A 19,235-nucleotide genomic window follows, 5' to 3' on the forward strand; every position below is an offset into this window, starting at 1 on the left:
TACATTGTAGAATAGAACAGGATAGAATACCCGGTAGAATAGAACAGAATAGAATACCCAGTAGAATAGAACAGAATAGAATACCCCGTAGAATAGAACAGGATAGAATACCCCGTAGAATAGAACAGACTAGAATACCCGGTAGAATAGAACAGACTAGAATACCCGGTAGAATAGAACAGACTAGAATACCCGGTAGAATAGAACAGACTAGAATACCCAGTAGAATAGAACAGAATAGAATACCCAGTAGAATAGAACAGAATAGAATACCCAGTTGAATAGAACAGAATAGAATACCTTGTAGAATAGAATACGCAGTAGAATAGAACAGAATAGAATACCCAGTAGAATAGAACAGAATAGAATACCTTGTAGAATAGAACAGAATAGAATACCTTGTAGAATAGAATACGCAGTAGAATAGAACAGAATAGAATACCCGGTAGAATAGAACAGAATAGAATACCTTGTAGAACAGAACAAAATAGAATACCTTGTATTGTAGAATAGAACAGAATAGAATAGAACATTGTAGAATAGAACAGGATAGAATACCCTATAGAATAGAATACCATGTAGAATAGAACAGAATAGAATACCCCGTAGAATAGAACAGACTAGAATACCCGGTAGAATAGAACAGAATAGAATACCCAGTAGAATAGAACAAAATAGAATACCTTGTAGAACAGAACAAAATAGAATACCTTGTAGAACAGAATACCTTGTAGAATAGAACAGGATAGAATACCCTATAGAATAGAATACCCTGTAGAATAGAACAGATTAGAGTATCTAGTAGAATAGAACAGATTAGAATACCTGGTAGAATAGAATACCCGGTAGATTAGAACAGAATAGAATGCCCGGTAGAATCGAACAGAATAGAATGCCCGGTAGAATCGAACAGAATTGAAGCTAGCTGTCCTGCATGAGACTGAGACTACCAACTGGCTAGCTGCCCTCCATGAGACTACCAGCTGGTTAGCTGCCCTCCATGATACTGAGACTGCCAGCTGGCTAGCTGTCCTCCATTAGACTACCAGCCGGCCAGCTGTCCACCATTAGACTGAGACTACCAGCTGGCTAGCTGCCCTCCATGAGACTACCAGCTGGCTAGCTGCACTCCTTGTGACTGAGAATACCAGCTTTCTAGCTGCCCTCCATGAGGCTGAGACTACCAGCTGGCTAGCTGCCCTCCATTAGGCTGAGACTCCCAGCTGGCTAGCTGTCCACCATTAGACTGAGACTACCAGCTGGCTAGCTGCCCTCCATTACACTGAGACTACCAGCTGGCTAGCTGCCCTCCATTAGACTGAGACTACCAGCCGGCTAGCTGTCCACCATTAGTCTGAGACTACCAGCCGGCTAGCTCCCCTCCATTAGACTGAGACTACCAGCCGGCTAGCTGCCCTCCATTAGGCTGAGACTACCAGCTGGTTCGCAGCCCTCCATGAGTGTCCCAGATGGCTAGCTGCCCTCCTTGTGACTGAGACTACCAGCCGGCTATCTGCCCTCCATGAGTGTCCCAGATGACTATCTGCCCTCCATGAGACAGACTACCAACTGGCCAGCTGCCCTCCATGATACTGAGACTACTAGCCGGCCAGCTGCCCTCCATGAGTGTCCCAGATGACTAGCTGCCCTCCATGAGACAGACTACCAACCGGCCAGCTGCCCTCCATGATACTGAGACTACCAGCCGGCTATCTGCCCTCCATGAGTGTCCCAGATGACTATCTGCCCTCCATGAGACAGACTACCAACCGGCCAGCTGCCCTCCATGATACTGAGACTACTAGCCGGCCAGCTGCCCTCCATGAGTGTCCCAGATGACTAGCTGCCCTCCATGAGACTGAGACTACCAGCTGGCTAGCTGCCCTCCTTGTGACTGAGACCCTCTGCCGGCTAGCTGCCCTCCATTAGGCTGAGACTACCAGCTGGCTAGCTGCCCACCATGAGTGTCCCAGCTGGCTAGCTGCCCTCCTTGTGACTGAGACTACCAGCTGGCTAGCTGCCCACCATTAGGATGAGACTACCAGCTGGCTAGCTGCCCTCCATTAAAGCTATTCAGCCAACTAGCTGCCCTCCATTAAAGCATTTCAGCCGGCACTCGTTTGTCATCATTTCCAAACTGTGCCACATAGGGCTGCATAATATGGGGGAAATGAATTGCTGAACTGTAATCATTAAAATTTAATGTTTATTCTAATTCTAGTGTTGGAATATAGTGGGCTGCACTTTGAATCCTTTTCCATTGTTGTTTGACATGACAACACATGGAAAAAGCCAGGGAGGAATGATTGTGACAGGTTAGGAACCGAAGTGTTAGTCAGTGTTTTCAGAGGAGCCTAATTAGATGTTACATTACATGTTCTCCCTTACTTAGCTAGCGCTAGCTAACGTATTCATGCTTTGCCTATTCCTCTCTTGATTTAGAAGATAACGTTGCACAAACAACATGCTGATCGAGACCTGCACAGCACTGGTACCAGGGTGTATTAGCTAGCTACATTTGCTCTGACTATATTAGTATATTTAGCTAGCTGGCTAGCCAGCTAACTAGAGACAATCATTAGTGGATAGCACCATTTATTTTATCCACAATTTGCTATGAAAAGTGAAACTTGCTGTTTGTGGACAGTAAGACACAAACTAATAGTGTAGACGCTTGTGGATTTATATTAAGCAAAGTGTAAATCAGCATTGTTGTCACCAACACCATGTTGTGTTACAACGTAGACAGAGTGAACAGCATGGCATGACGGCAAGTCCTCGTCACAACCAGGGTTCCCAGGATTAGCAAAAATGTTTCAGCAAGAGTTGAGTTGCCACATGGAAGAGCTATGTAGCTAGCTATGAGTTGCCATGTGGGAGAACTATGTAGCTAGCTATGAGTTGCCATGTGGGAGAGCTATGTAGCTAGCTATGAGTTGCCATGTGGGAGAACTATGTAGCTAGCTATGAGTTGCCATGTGGGAGAACTATGTAGCTAGCTATGAGTTTCCAAGTGGGAGAGCTATGTAGCTAGCTATGAGTTTCCAAGTGGGAGAGCTATGTAGCTAGCTATGAGTTTCCAAGTGGGAGAGCTATGTAGCTAGCTATGAGTTGCCATGTGGGAGAACTATGTAACTAGCTGTGAGTTGCCATATGGGAGAACTAGAGTACCAGTCAGAAGTTTGGATACACATACTCATTCAAGGGTTTTTCTTTATTTAGAAAAAATGGCTACATTGTATAATAATAGTGAAGACATCAAAACTATGAAATAACACACATGGAATCATGTAGTAACCAACAAGTATTAAACAAATAAAAACATATTTTAGTTTCTTCAAAGGCCACCCTTTGCCTCGATGACATTTTTGCACACTCTTGGCATTCTCTCAACCAGCTTCACCTGGAATGCTTTTCCAACAGTCTTGAAGGAGTTCCCACATATGCTAAGCACTCTGCTGCTTTTCCTTCACTCTTTGGTTCAACCATCTCAATTAAATTGAGGTCAGGTGATTGTGGAGGCCAGGACATCTGATGTATCACCATCACTCTCCTTCTTGATCAAATAGACCTTTCACAGCCTGGAGGTGTGTTTTGGGTTATTGTCCTGTTGAAAAACAAATGATAGTCCCACTAAGCACATCTCACAAAGACACATTGGTTGGAACTAAAAATCTCAAATTTAGACTCATCAGACCAAAGGACAGATTTCCACCGGTCTAATGTCCATTGCTCGTGTTTCTTGGCTCAAGCAAGTCTCTTCTTCTTATTGTTGTGCTTTAGTAGGGGTTTCTTTGCAGCAATTCGACCATGAAGGCCTGATTCGCCATAACTTAGCGGCCAAACACGGAAATAGTTTCAAATGTTTTTCCACCATACATTTTTCCCCATGGGATTTTAAAACCACTTCAAATAAGTTTAAGGCGTCATGTTTTGTTTACCGTGTCAATCTCTTCCGGACAAGGTGATTTTAAAAAAAAATATATTTTTTAATTTGACCCCTTTTTTCTCCCCAATTTCGTGGTCTCCAATTGTTTTAGTAGCTACTGTCTCATCGCTACAACTCCCGTACGGGCTCGGGAGAGACGAAGGTTGAAAGTAATGCGTTCTCCGATACGCAACCCAACAAACTGCTTCTTAACACAGCGCGCATCCAACCCGGAAGCCAGCCGCACCAATGTGTCGGAGGAAACCCGGTGCACCTGGCAACCTTGGTTAGCGCGCACTGCACCCGGCCCGCCGCAGGAGTCACTGGTGCGCGATGAGACAAGGACATCCCTACCGGCCAAGCCCTCCCTAACCGGAAGACGCTAGGCCAATTGTGCGTTGCCCCTCCCGGTCGCGGCCGGTTACGACAGAGCGCGAACCCAGAGTCTCTGGTGGCACAGCTGGCGCTGCAGTACAGCGCCCTTAACCACTGTGCCACCCAGGAGGCCGGACAAGGGGACTTTTATCAATATATTTGATTCTATTTACTCTCAGATTTGAAAAATGCTAATTAGCATCAAACTAAACATAATGCAAGAATAGAAATCCCTGCAAGTCATCTCTAGCGGACACTTTTCTGTCCGCTAGCAAGCTAATAGCTAACTTGATGCAAAACTAAATATATATATATTAGAATACACATATATATATAATATGTATTCTATATTTTATCTAATATTTGTCTTAATTATGCATTTGGTGTTGTCTTGTACATAATAATAATAATTATTATAATTATTATAATAATAATTATAATAATGCCCTAGTAGCAGTCAGATATTTACAATGTAACATGAAAACAAGGCTAGTTTTTTGTTGATGTTGCATAGAAGCTAGCTAGATGATTATTAGCAACATATCCTTATTTTACCAGATCCTCTTCTCCTTCAGCCGGTGGAGGTCTATATTTCACCCCTTACTATATGAACTAACTACTGAACAACTATATGAACGAGGTGAAATGTATTTTAATTTCTGTGTCAGAATGAACTGCTGCATTAAAGCGATTCAGAACTAACTTGACATGTTCTGTTGCAGGTTAAATGCCAGATTAACTCATTGTATCCATAATCATGAATGAATAAGCATATTTATTTGTCAAGAATGTACCTAGTCACCCATCAATCACGTCAAAAACCTGAACAAAAACCTGAAACAATGCATACACACAGTATGCCATTTATACATAACATATAGCCATTTGACTTTGAAGTAAAGATAAAATGATTTATTCATCATTGCCACAAACCTGGGACATTGAAGATTACCATATGAACTGTGATTACTATCCTGGGACATTACCTATTATTACTATCAGAGAGAGCACAGATTATTCTGCTTTTCCATTTGAGGAATTAGACCAGCACAAATAACACAGCATGTAAAATGTATTCACGTCTCAACACAGCTATACCAACACCCTGTACCAACACACTATATCAACACAGCTATATCAACACACTATACCAACACACTATACCAACACCCTATACCAACACCCTATACCAACACAGCTATATCAACACCCTATACCAACACCCTATACCAACACCCTGTACCACCACACTATATCAACACAGCTATATCAACACACTATACCAACACCCTATACCAACACCCTATATCAACACAGCTATATCAACACACTATACCAACACCCTATACCACCACACTATATCAACACAGCTATATCAACACACTATACCAACACCCTGTACCACCACACTATATCAACACAGCTATATCAACACACTATACCAACACCCTATACCAACACCCTATATCAACACAGCTATACCAACACCCTATACCACCACACTATATCAACACAGCTATATCAACACACTATACCAACACCCTATATCAACACAGCTATATCAACACCCTATACCACCACACTATATCAACACAGCTATATCAACACACTATACCAACACCCTATACCAACACCCTATACCAACACCCTATACCAACACCCTATATCAACACCCTATACAACACCCTATACCAACACCCTATACCAACACCCTATACCAACACCCTATATCAACACCCTATATCACCACACTATATCAACACAGCTATATCAACACACTATACCAACACCCTATACCACCACACTATATCAACACAGCTATACCAACACCCTATACCACCACACTATATCAACACAGCTATATCAACACACTATACCAACACCCTATACCAACACCCTATACCACCACACTATATCAACACAGCTATATCAACACACTATACCAACACCCTATACCAACACCCTATACCAACACCCTATACCAACACCCTATACCAACACACTATTCCAACACCCTATACCAACACCCTATACCAACACCCTATATCAACACCCTATATCAACACCCTATATCAACACCCTATATCAACACCCTATATCAACACCCTATATCAACACACTATATCAACAACCTATATCAAAACTATGTCAACACACTATATCAACACCCTATATCAACACTATGTCAACACCCTATATCAACACCCTATATCAACACTATATCAACACCCTATATCAACACCCTATATCAACACATGTTGCTGCTGTCAATTGTGAGCAGCACATTTACCACTGCATGGAGTCTGAACCTCAGAATGAGGAGGAGGAGGACAGCATTACACAGGTTGAAAAAAGGTAGCAAAAACAGTACACAGCAACACTGTTCCTCTCCAGGTTTCTTCCTAGGTTTCTGTCTTTCTAGGGAGTTTTTCCTTGCCACCGTGCTTATACACCTGCATTGCTTGCTGTTTGGGGTTTTAGGCTGGGTTTCTGTACAGCACTTTGTGACATCAGCTGATGTAAACTGATCAGGGCTTTATAAATACATTTGATTGATTTTTAACGTGTTACTGAGTCAAGATGTTATCACATCAGGAGAAGAACAAGCGAAGGAAGCAGCATAGGGGAAGGTAGGGTGGCTTCATAAAGACTAGATGGAGAGTTCCACAGTGACTGCAGTTGAGGGACCACGGGGCATAAAAGGCTTAGTGTGGAATAAGGGGTAACTAGAGGGATGGTTGGCCGTGGGATTAACATAACATGGGGTGCTTCTGTCTGGAGGGATGGTTGGCCGTGGGATTAACATAACATGGGGTGCTTCTGTCTAGAGGGATGGGTGGCCGTGGGATTAACATAACATGGGGTGCTTCTGTCTAGAGGGATGGTTGGCCGTGGGATTAACATAACATGGGGTGTGGGTGTGGGTGTGCTTCTGTCTGGAGGGATGGTTGGCTGTGGGATTAACATAACATGGGGTGTGGGTGTGCTTCTGTCTGGAGGGATGGTTGGCCGTGGGATTAACATAACATGGGGTGCTTCTGTCTAGAGGGATGGGTGGCTGTGGGATTAACATAACATGGGGTGTGGGTGTGCTTCTGTCTAGAGGGATAGTTGGCCGTGAGATTAACATAACATGGGGTGCTTCTGTCTAGAGGGATGGGTGGCTGTGGGATTAACATAACATGGGGTGCTTCTGTCTAGAGGGATGGTTGGCCGTGGGATTAACATAACATGGGGTGCTTCTGTCTAGAGGGATGGGTGGCTGTGGGATTAACATAACATGGGGTGTGGGTGTGCTTCTGTCTAGAGGGATAGTTGGCCGTGAGATTAACATAACATGGGGTGCTTCTGTCTAGAGGGATGGGTGGCCGTGGGATTAACATAACATGGGGTGCTTCTGTCTAGAGGGATGGTTGGCCGTGGGATTAACATAACATGGGGTGCTTCTGTCTAGAGGGATGGGTGGCTGTGGGATTAACATAACATGGGGTGTGGGTGTGGGTGTGGGTGTGCTTCTGTCTGGAGGGATGGTTGGCTGTGGGATTAACATAACATGGGGTGTGGGTGTGGGTGTGCTTCTGTCTAGAGGGATGGTTGGCCGTGGGATTAACATAACATGGGGTGCTTCTGTCTAGAGGGATGGTTGGCTGTGGGATTAACATAACATGGGGTGCTTCTGTCTAGAGGGATGGTTGGCTGTGGGATTAACATAACATGGGGTGTGGGTGTGCATCTGTCTAGAGGGATGGTTGGCTGTGGGATTAACATAACATGGGGTGTGGGTGTGGGTGTGCTTCTGTCTAGAGGGATGGTTGGCCGTGGGATTAACATAACATGGGGTGCTTCTGCACCTCTATTAGAACATTATAATAATATCCGGCCCCTGTCCAGTCGTACTCCGGGTCTCAGCGTGTGTCCCTCAACGTCATTCCGTCTCCGTTGCAGCATTCAAATCGTGGTCATGGTGTGTCTGTGAATCACTGCATTTAAAGACGACGAGCGATCGCAACATTTAACGACGACGAGCGATCGCAACATTTAAAGACGACGAGCGATCGCAACATTTAAAGACGACGAGCGATCGCAACATTTAAAGACGACGAGCGATCACAACATTTAAAGACGACGAGCGATCGCAACATTTCCACAGATTGAGCACAGACACAATACAACTTCAGCATAATGTTGACAACATGGTGGTTTGTTGTGTGTGTGAAAGATGGAAGAATCTTACCCCAGCTGTAGGCCCATTTGAGTGTGTGTGGTCACTTGGGCCTGCACACCAACCAGTACTGGAACCATTGGAGACTGTGTGGTCACTTAGGCCTGCACACCAACCAGTACTGGAACCATTGGACTGTGTGGTCACTTAGGCCTGCACACCAACCAGTACTGGAACCATTGGAGACTGTGTGGTCACTTAGGCCTGCACACCAACCAGTACTGGGACCATTGGAGACAGTGTGGTCACTTGGGCCTGCACACCAACCAGTACTGGGACCATTGGAGACTGTGTGGTCACTTGGGCCTGCACACCAACCAGTACTGGAACCATTGGAGACTTGTGAGGCTGGAAGTGCAGGAAGTTAACAGTCTGTGGCTTAGATTGAATTCAAAGTTAACACACATGATAAACGAAGCATTACGATGCAACAAACTACTACGCATATGGAAGACTGTACAACCCAGGCCAGTACAACAGCCTACACATGGAGTGGAACCTAAAGGCTAATACAGTACCAACCAATACTACTCAGCTGACCGACAGGGCAGGTTTGGATCAGTGCTGCCTTGGCTGCAGTCTTCTGGTCCGCAGCTGCTCCCTTCTTCTTAACAGCAGCCGCCTTGGTATCCATCAACAAGTTCACCTTGAGAGTAGAAGCATGTGTTATGATACCATCTTAATAAATCCCCTCTTGCAGAATAAGGATGGTGGACAGCACCAGATCTGAATGGCAGGAGACTGTATTAGCTGTTGTTCCCGCCCAGCTCACACCTAATTACAAATCATAGCCTATCGCCGTAATTCAGTCAGGTCTTAAGAGTTGAGCTGGGATAAAATCATTCACATACTTCTGCTCTTCAGGACTTCCTGCAATGCCTGACATAGACCTAAGTAGGAGAACAATGTTCCAGGTTGAACCAGCTGACCTAGTTGAGAGGTCATGAGACACCGGCACATCTGTTGGTTCTGGAATAGAGAAGCTGAAAATAAGGTTTACCGTTCGGCATCAATAACATGATTGTAGTTCTACCTCAAAAACAAACATGTGAATACCAATTCATTTCTCATGTGTTTAAATAACTAGACAAATTGACTGGCTAATGTAGCCATCTAGCCAGTCTAAAGTTGCTAACCATGAGCTAGTGTAGCCATCTAGCCAGTCTAAAGTTGCTAACCATGAGCTAGTGTAGCCATCTAGCCAGTCTAAAGTTGCTAACCATGAGCTAGTGTAGCCATCTAGCCAGTATAAAGTTGCTAACCATGAGCTAATGTAGCCATCTAGCCAGTCTAAAGTTGCTAACCATGAGCTAATGTAGCCATCTAGCCAGTCTAAAGTTGCTAACCATGAGCTAGTGTAGCCATCTAGCCAGTCTAAAGTTGCTAACCATGAGCTAATGTAGCCATCTAGCCAGTCTAAAGTTGCTAACCATGAGCTAATGTAGCCATCTAGCCAGTCTAAAGTTGCTAACCATGAGCTAGTGTAGCCATCTAGCCAGTCTAAAGTTGCTAACCATGAGCTAGTGTAGCCGATGTGAAATGGCTAGCTAGTTAGCGGTGGTGCGCGCTAGTGGCGTTTCAATCGGTGACGTCACTTGCTCTGAGACCTTGAAGTAGTTGTTCCCCTTGCTCTGCAAGGGCCGCGGCTTTAGTGGAGCGATGGGTAACGATGCTTCGAGGGTGACTGTTGTTGATGTGTGCAGAGCGTCTCTGGTTCGCGCCCGGGTCGGGACGAGGGGACGGACGTAAAGTCTATATTGTTACACTAGCTAGATAACAGGTATTGTTATTGACAGTTCACAGAATTGTCAATTTATATATATATGTATTTGTTTTTTGTAAATTGATTTTTTTACAAAATGTAGCTAAAATGAGATAGTTGTTTCAGAGATTGTTACCTTCGATTCGGCAGTGTCATCATCCTGGTTCTGATGAGTGAGCTAAAGCTTGTTCTGTATGATAGCCACATTAGCAGCTAATTAGCATTGATACAAGTCACCTTTGTCCTGGAGATATCTACACAGTTATCAAAACGCCAGGACACAAAACACAGCCCTCTTTTGAAGTGTTTTTAAGTCCCCTATGGGGAAAAATGAATGGTGGAAAAACTATTTCTGGCTTTGACCGCTAGGTTTTATGGGTATTATGACTCAAGCTGTGGTACTCTATACATTTCACCCATGACATCCGAGCCTGTTTTGACAGGAAAACTACAGACATGGCAACCCTGTGCGAAAATGTCTCTCCGTAACTGACATTATATACCGGTATATAGTAAAATACGGTATTTACCGCCCAGCCTTGCTCTGTAGGGTATAGGTCTCCATTTGGGTGGTGGTGCAATGGGAACCCTCCATGGCACCACCCTGATTGAACTAGCTGTTTAAGGTGACATTGTACCTGTGTTGTAACCCTGTTATTACTATATATATATGAGAGAGAGAGAGAGAGGTTAGTACTAGTAATTGAGTAATAATATGTCAAAACATCTTACAAATACAAGTAGTGGTGAAGTGAAGGAGAGATTGACATGTATATTATTAATGTTAGCTCCCTCTGTACATTGTAAGACATACAACTGTAGTAGAAGTAATGAAAAACATACCCGACCACATTCCAAACACACTCCTGGCAGATGATGGAAGCTCAATACATTGTCTCCAATCATCTGGTTTCACTACTTCCTAGTGTGGCCCAGAGTCTGGTGTGGCCCAGAGTCTGGTGTGGCCCAGAGTCTGGTGTGGCCCAGAGTCTGGTGTGGCCCAGAGTCTGGAGTGTCTTTGTATTATAGAGGGATGGATCATATGTGACATGACTAATATTTGCACAATGTGTGTATCTAATGTGCCTGTAGGGCTGAACATACATCATGAACCAGCTGCTGTGTCTCTCCCCTCCAGCTGAACTCCCTCCCCCCTACACAGCCATCGCCAGTCCCGACCCAGGGGGGGTACCCGTCATCAACTGCCGGGTGTGTCAGTCTCTCATTAACCTGGATGGCAAGCTGCAGCAGCACGTGGTGAAGTGCACTGTGTGCAACGAGGCCACGGTAAGACTCACCTGCACCTGTGTGTGTCTCTGTGTATGTGTGTGTGTGTGTCTCTGTGTGTGTGTCTCTGTGTGTGTGGTGACCTACAGTACCTACTGCAGGGACTGGCAGACCTTTGTAGGCCCACAGATCCATTTTATTTTGGGGAACTCACTCATGGTCAAAGAAATGTGGTTGTGTGTTTTTTCTCTCTTGTTGTTCACTGATCAGTATTTTGCTGAACCAGCCACAATGATTTAGGTTGGTAAGTTAGTTTAGTTGGCAGTTATCTAAACGTGTTTATGTTTGAGTTACCGACCGGGGGGGGGGGGGGGGGGGGGGCTTCATTGATTTTGTTATTCACTTTCAATCAGATCCAAAGGTAAGTGATCACCTGCTCGTCCAACATCTCTTTCCAAAATCATGGGCATTAATATGGAGTTGGTCCCCCTTTGCTGCCATAACAGCCTCCACTCTTCTGGGAAGGCTTTCCACTAGATGTTGGAACATTGCTGCTATAACAGCCTCCACTCTTCTGGGAAGGCTTTCCACTAGATGTTGGAACATTGCTGCTATAACAGCCTCCACTCTTCTGGGAAGGCTTTCCACTAGATGATGGAACATTGCTGCTATAACAGCCTCCACTCTTCTGGGAAGGCTTTCCACTAGATGTTGGAACATTGCTGCTATAACAGCCTCCACTCTTCTGGGAAGGCTTTCCACTAGATGTTGGAACATTGCTGCTATAACAGCCTCCACTCTTCTGGGAAGGCTTTCCACTAGATGTTGGAACATTGCTGCAGGGACTTGCTTCCATTCAGCCACAAGAGCATTCATGAGGTCGGGCACTGATGTTGGGTGATTAGGACTGGCTCGCAGTCGGCGTTCCAATTCATCCCAAAGGTGTTCGATGGGGTTGAGGTCAGGGCTCTGTGTATACCAGTCAAGTTCTTCCACACCGATCTCGACAAACCATTTCTGTATGGACCTCGCTTTGTGCACGGGGTCATTGTCATGCTGAAACAGTAAAGGGCCTTCCCCAAACTGTTGCCACAAAGTTGGAAGCACAGAATCATCTAGAATGTCATTGTATGCTGTAGCATTAAGATTTCCCTTCACTGGAACTAAGGGGCCCGAACCATGAAAAACAGCCCCAGACCATTAGTCCTCCACCACCAAATGTTACAGCTGGCACTATGCATTGGGGCAGTTAGTGTTCTCCAGGCATCCGCCAAACCCATTTTCGTCCGTCGGACTGCCAGATGGTGACGCGTAATTTATATTTCCAGAGAACGTGTTTCCAATGACGAAGAGTATTACACCACTCCAGCCGACACTTGGCATTGCGCATGGTGATCTTAGGCTTGTATGCGGCTGCTCGGCCACCAATTTGATGAAGCTCCTGACGAACAGTTCTTGTGCTGATGTTGCTTCCAGAGGCAGTTCGGAACTCGCTAGTGAGTATTGCAACTGAGGACAGACGATTTTTACACGCTTCAGTACTCGGTGGTCCTGTTCTGTGAGCATCTGTGGCCTACCACTTCGCGGTTTTGCCATTGTTCCTCCTAGTTCCTCCTCCACTTCGTAATGACAGCACTGACAGCACTTAGTTGACCGGGGCAGAAATTTGATGAACTGACTTGTTGGAAAGGTGGCATCCTATGACGGTGCCACTTTAAAAGTCACCAAGCTCTTCAGTAAGGCTAATCTACTGCCACTTGTTTGTCTATGGAGATTGCATGGCGGTGTACCTGATTTTATATACCTGTATACGAGTGTAGCTGAAATAGCCAAACCCACTAAAAGGTGTCCCCATACTTCCGTATATATTGTGTATCATTTTAAAAACGGCTAAATCTTCCCCATGGGAAAATGTATAGATTTGCAACAAACTTGCTTTAAAACTGCAACGTTATCTCGTTATCTAACGTTATCTCAATGTCCTGTAGTACTGTAGGGTCTGTAGTACTGTAGGGTCTGTAGTACTGTAGGGTCTGTAGTACTGTAGGGTCTGTAGTACTGTAGGATCTGTAGTACTGTAGGGTCTGTAGTACTGTAGGGTCTGTAGTACTGTAAGGTCTGTAGTACTGTAGGGTCTGTAGTACTGTACTACAGACCCTACAGTACTACTGTACTACAGACCCTACAGTACTACTGTACTACAGATCCTACAGTACTACAGACCCTACAGTACTACAGACCCTACAGTACTACTGTACTACAGGCCCTACAGTATTACAGACCCTACAGTACTACAGACCCTACAGTACTACTGTACTACAGGCCCTACAGTACTACAGACCCTACAGTACTACAGACCCTACAGTACTACTGTACTACAGACCCTACAGTACTACAGACCCTACAGTACTACAGACCCTACAGTACTACTGTACTACAGACCCTACAGTACTACAGACCCTACAGTACTACAGACCCTACAGTACTACAGACCCTACAATACTACAGACCCTACAGTACTACAGTACTACAGACCCTACTACAGAACTACAGACCCTACAGTACTACAGATCCTACAGTACTACAGACCCTACAGTACTACAGTACTACAGACCCTACAGTACTACAGACCCTACAGTACTACAGACCCTACAGTACTACAGTACTACAGACCCTACAGACCCTACAGTACTACAGTACTACAGACCCTACAGTACTACAGACCCTACAGTACTACAGTACTACAGACCATACAGTACTACAGACCCTACAGTACTACAGACCCTACAGTATTACAGTACTACAGACCCTACAGTACTACAGACCCTACAGTACTACAGTACTACAGACCCTACAGTACTACAGACCCTACAGTACTACAGTACTACAGACCCTACAGTACTACAGACCCTACAGTACTACAGACCCTACAGTACTACAGACCCTACAGTACTACAGACCCTACTGTACTACAGACCCAACAGTACTACAGACCCTACAGTACTACAGTACTACAGACCCTACAGTACTACAGACCCTACAGTACTACTGTACTACAGACCCTACAGTACTACAGACCCAACAGTACTACAGACCCTACAGTACTACAGACCCTACAGTACTACAGACCCTACAGTACTACAGACCCTGCAGACCCTACTGTACTACAGACCCTACAGTATTACAGACCCTACAGTACTACAGACCCTACAGACCCTACTGTACTACAGACCCTACAGTACTACAGACCCTACAGTATTACAGTACTACAGACCCTACAGTACTACAGACCCTACAGTACTACTGTACTACAGACCCCACAGTACTACAGACCCTACAGTACTACAGACCCTACAGTACTACTGTACCGCAGACCCCACAGTACTACAGACCCTACAGTACTACTGTACTACAGACCCTACAGTACTACAATACTACAGTCCCTACAGTACTACAGACCCTACAGTACTACAGTACTACTGTACTACAGACCCTACAGTACTACAGACCCTACAGTACTACAATACTACAGACCCTACAGTACTACAGACCCTACAGTACTACAGACCCTACAGTACTACAACACTACAGACACTACAGTACTACAGACCCTACAGTACTACAGTACTACAGACCCTACAGTACTACAGTACTACAGACCCTACAGTACTACAGACCCTACAGTAGTACTGTACTACAGACCCTACAGTACTACGTCTCAACTGAGAAGGATTGTCTGTCAGTCGATCCCATCGGCCCGGGGCTGACCTCAATAAGAGGCTATTAGTAGCAGTGCTGTACTGCTCTGCTCTGCTCTGTCTAGACTCAACCGAAACCTGCTGGGGTTGATACACTTAAATCCATAGCCATGACTGGGCAGAATTTGGACTAATCAGAATGGGACTGGATGTGTCCCAAATGTATACAAATGGGATGTAAAGTGCCTTTAAAGAAAGTATTCATACCCCTTGTTGTAACAGCCTGAATAAAATAAAATATTAAATATTTCTCACCCATCTACACATAATTCCCCATAATGACATCACAATACCCCATAATGACATCACAATTCCCCATAATGACATCACAATTCCCCATAATGACATCACAATACCCCATAATGACATCACAATACCCCATAATGACATCACAATACCCCATAATGACATCACAATACCCCATAATGACATCACAATACCCCATAATAACAAACATGTCTGTAGACATTTTTCAAAACTTTTGAAAAAGAATTGCAGAAATATCTCACTTACTGTACATAACTACTCATACCCCTGAGTCAAAACTTTGTACTGTAGAATCGCCTTTGGCAGTGATTACAGCTGTGAGTGTTTTGCTCGTCGTCAGAATGAGGAGACCAAGGTGCAGCGTACACTTTCTTTTAATAGATGAACACCAAAAAAAATAAAAAATATAAACGACCGGAACGTTCTGCAGGCTACACAGTAACTATACAAAATCAAGATCCCACAAACTAAGGTGGGGAAAAAGGCTGCCTAAGTAGGATCCCTAATCAGAGACAACGATAGACAGCTGCCTCTGATTGGGAACCACAACAGGCCAACATAGAAAATACAACAGATTGCCCACCCTGACCTAACCAAATAGAGAATAAAAAGGCCCTCTAAGGTCAGGGTGTGACAGCGAGTCTTTCTGGGTCAGGGTGTGACAGCGAGTGTTTCTGGGTAAGTCTCTAAGAGCTGTGAGTGTTTCTGGGTAATTCTCTAAGAGCTGTGAGTGTTTCTGGGTAATTCTCTAAGAGCTCTGAGTGTTTCTGGGTAATTCTCTAAGAGCTCTGAGTGTTTCTGGGTAATTCTCTAAGAGCTGTAAGTGTTTCTGGGTAATTCTCTTAAAAGCTGTGAGTGTTTCTGGGTAATTCTCTAAGAGCTCTGAGTGTTTCTGGGTAATTCTCTGAGTGTTTCTGGGTAATTCTCTAAGAGCTCTGAGTGTTTCTGGGTAATTCTCTAAGAGCTGTGAGTGTTTCTGGGTAATTCTCTAAGAGCTCTGAGTGTTTCTGGGTAATTCTCTAAGAGCTGTGAGTGTTTCTGGGTAATTCTCTAAGAGCTCTGAGTGTTTCTGGGTAATTCTCTAAGAGCTCTGAGTGTTTCTGGGTAATTCTCTAAGAGCTGTGAGTGTTTCTGGGTAATTCTCTTAAGAGCTGTGAGTGTTTCTGGGTAATTCTCTAAGAGCTCTGAGTGTTTCTGGGTAATTCTCTAAGAGCTGTGAGTGTTTCTGGGTAATTCTCTAAGGGCTGTGAGTGTTTCTGGGTAATTCTCTAAGAGCTGTGAGTGTTTCTGGGTAATTCTCTAAGAGCTGTGAGTGTTTCTGGGTAATTCTCTAAGAGCTGTGAGTGTTTCTGGGTAATTCTCTAAGAGATGTGAGTGTTTCTGGGTAATTATCTAAGAGCTGTGAGGCTTTCTGGGTAATTCTCTAAGAGCTGTGGGTGTTTCTGGGTAATTCTCTAAGAGCTGTGCATCTTTCTGGGTAATTCTCTAAGAGCTCTGAGTGTTTCTGGGTAATTCTCTAAGATATGTGAGTGTTTCTGGGCAATTCTCTAAGAGCTGTGGGTGTTTCTGGGTAATTCTCTAAGAGCTGTGAGTGTTTCTGGGTAATTCTCTAAGAGCTGTGAGTGTTTCTGGGTAATTCTCTAAGAGCTGTGAGTGTTTCTGGGTAATTCTCTAAGAGATGTGAGTGTTTCTGGGTAATTCTCTAAGAGATGTGAGTGTTTCTGGGTAATTCTCTAAGAGCTCTGAGTGTTTCTGGGTAATTCTCTAAGAGCTCTGAGTGTTTCTGGGTAATTCTCTAAGAGCTGTGAGTGTTTCTGGGTAATTCTCTAAGAGCTGTGGGTGTTTCTGGGTAATTCTCTAAGAGCTGTGAGGCTTTCTGGGTAATTCTCTAAGAGCTGTGAGGCTTTCTGGGTAATTCTCTAAGAGCTGTGGGTGTTTCTGGGTAATTCTCTAAGAGCTGTGTGGCTTTCTGGGTAATTCTCTAAGAGCTGTGAGTCTTTCTGGGTAATTCTCTAAGAGCTGTGAGGCTTTCTGGGTAATTCTCTAAGAGCTGTGAGGCTTTCTGGGTAATTCTCTAAGAGCTGTGAGGCTTTCTGGGTAATTCTCTAAGAGCTGTGAGGCTTTCTGGGTAATTCTCTAAGAGCTGTGAGGCTTTCTGGGTAATTCTCTAAGAGCTGTGAGGCTTTCTGGGTAATTCTCTAAGAGCTGTGAGGCTTTCTGGGTAATTCTCTAAGAGCTGTGAGGCTTTCTGGGTAATTCTCTAAGAGCGTTCCACACCTGGATTGTGCAACATTTGTCCGTGTATTATTTTCTAAATTCTTCAAGCTCTGTCAAATTGGTTGTTGTTCATTGCTAGACAACTATTTTCTGGCCTTGTCAAAGATTTCCAAGTAGATTTAAGTCAACCTGTAAACATGGCCACTGAAGAACATTCACTGTCTTCTTGATAAGTAACTCCCGTGTAGATGTGGCCTTGTGTTGTAGGTTTTTGTCCTGCTGAAAGGTGAATTGATCTCCCAGCGTCTGGTGGAAAGCAGACTGAATCAGGTTTTCCTTTACAGGACGAGACCCAGATGCAGACACGGGAGGCAGATGGTTCAAGTCTCTGATATTTATTACTATCCAAGGGGCAGGTAGACTGGAGGTCAGGACAGGCAACATATCATGACAAGGTCAGAGTCCAGGAGGTACAGAGTGGCAGGCAGGCTCGAGGTCAGGGCAGGCAACATATCATGACAAGGTCAGAGTCCAGGAGGTACAGAGTGGCAGGCAGGCTCGAGGTCAGGGCAGGCAACATATCATGACAAGGTCAGAGTCCAGGAGGTACAGAGTGGCAGGCAGGCTCGAGGTCAGGGCAGGCATTATCACCATGCTCAAAAGGATATTCAATGTCTGTTTTCTTTTTTTTATCCATCTACCAATAGGTGCCCTTCCTTCCGAGGCATTGGAAAACCTTCCTGGTCTTTGTGGATGACTCAGTGTTTGAAATTCACTGCTCAACTGTAGGGACTACAGATAATTGTATGGGTACAGAGATGAAGTAGTCATTCAAAAATCATGTTCAACACTATTACTGCACACAGAGTGAGTCCATGCAACTTATTATGTGACTTGTTAAGTACATTCTTTACTCCTGAACTTATTTAGGCTCCTTGCCATAACAAAGGGGTTTATTGACCTAAGACATTTCAGCTTTTCTTTTTTTAAATTAATTTGTAAAACATTAAAAAATACGGAATTCTGATTTGACATTGTGGGGTATTGGGTGTAGGCCAAGTGTAAAAAAAAAAGCCCAATTAAATACATTTTAAGTACAGGTTTTAACACAACAAAATATGGAAAAAGTCAAGGGGTGTGAAAACCTTCTGACGGCTCTGTAGCTACAGCAGCTGTGTTTATTCAATGACATTTGGTGTGAAGGTCTCCATTTGGTGTGAAGAACTCCATTAGATGTGAAGCTCTCCATTTGGTGTGAAGCTCTCCACTTGGTGTGAAGGTCTCCACTTGGTGTGAAGGTCTCCACTTGGTGTGAAGGTCTCCACTTGGTGTGAAGGTCTCCACTTGGTGTGAAGGTCTCCACTTGGTGTGAAGGTCTCCATTTGGTGTCAAATCCTTCATTTGGTGTGAAATCCTCCATTTGTCAACTTTTGAGCTTTGATGCAAACCAAAGGAATTGTTGACTTTTACATAAACGTT

The 19,235-nt window shown here is 44.3% G+C and overlaps 1 protein-coding gene across 3 annotated transcripts in view; it reads left to right on the plus strand.

Annotated features, from left to right (window-relative positions):
* Positions 1 to 19,235, plus strand: part of LOC109882695 (type 2 phosphatidylinositol 4,5-bisphosphate 4-phosphatase) — a 36,808-nt gene that overhangs the window by 10,851 nt on the left and 6,722 nt on the right. For 2 of the 3 annotated variants that reach the window (XM_031795003.1, XM_031795002.1), the window contains exon 2: positions 11,426 to 11,574. In XM_031795003.1, the coding sequence (XP_031650863.1) occupies positions 11,426 to 11,574 (149 nt within the window). Of the gene's footprint in view, positions 1 to 11,379; positions 11,575 to 19,235 lie in introns of all 3 variants that reach the window. The other variant, XM_031795004.1, reaches the window with a different exon arrangement.

Source organism: Oncorhynchus kisutch, linkage group LG17 (assembly GCF_002021735.2).
Source record: "Oncorhynchus kisutch isolate 150728-3 linkage group LG17, Okis_V2, whole genome shotgun sequence".
Classification (NCBI taxonomy): domain Eukaryota; kingdom Metazoa; phylum Chordata; class Actinopteri; order Salmoniformes; family Salmonidae; genus Oncorhynchus; species Oncorhynchus kisutch.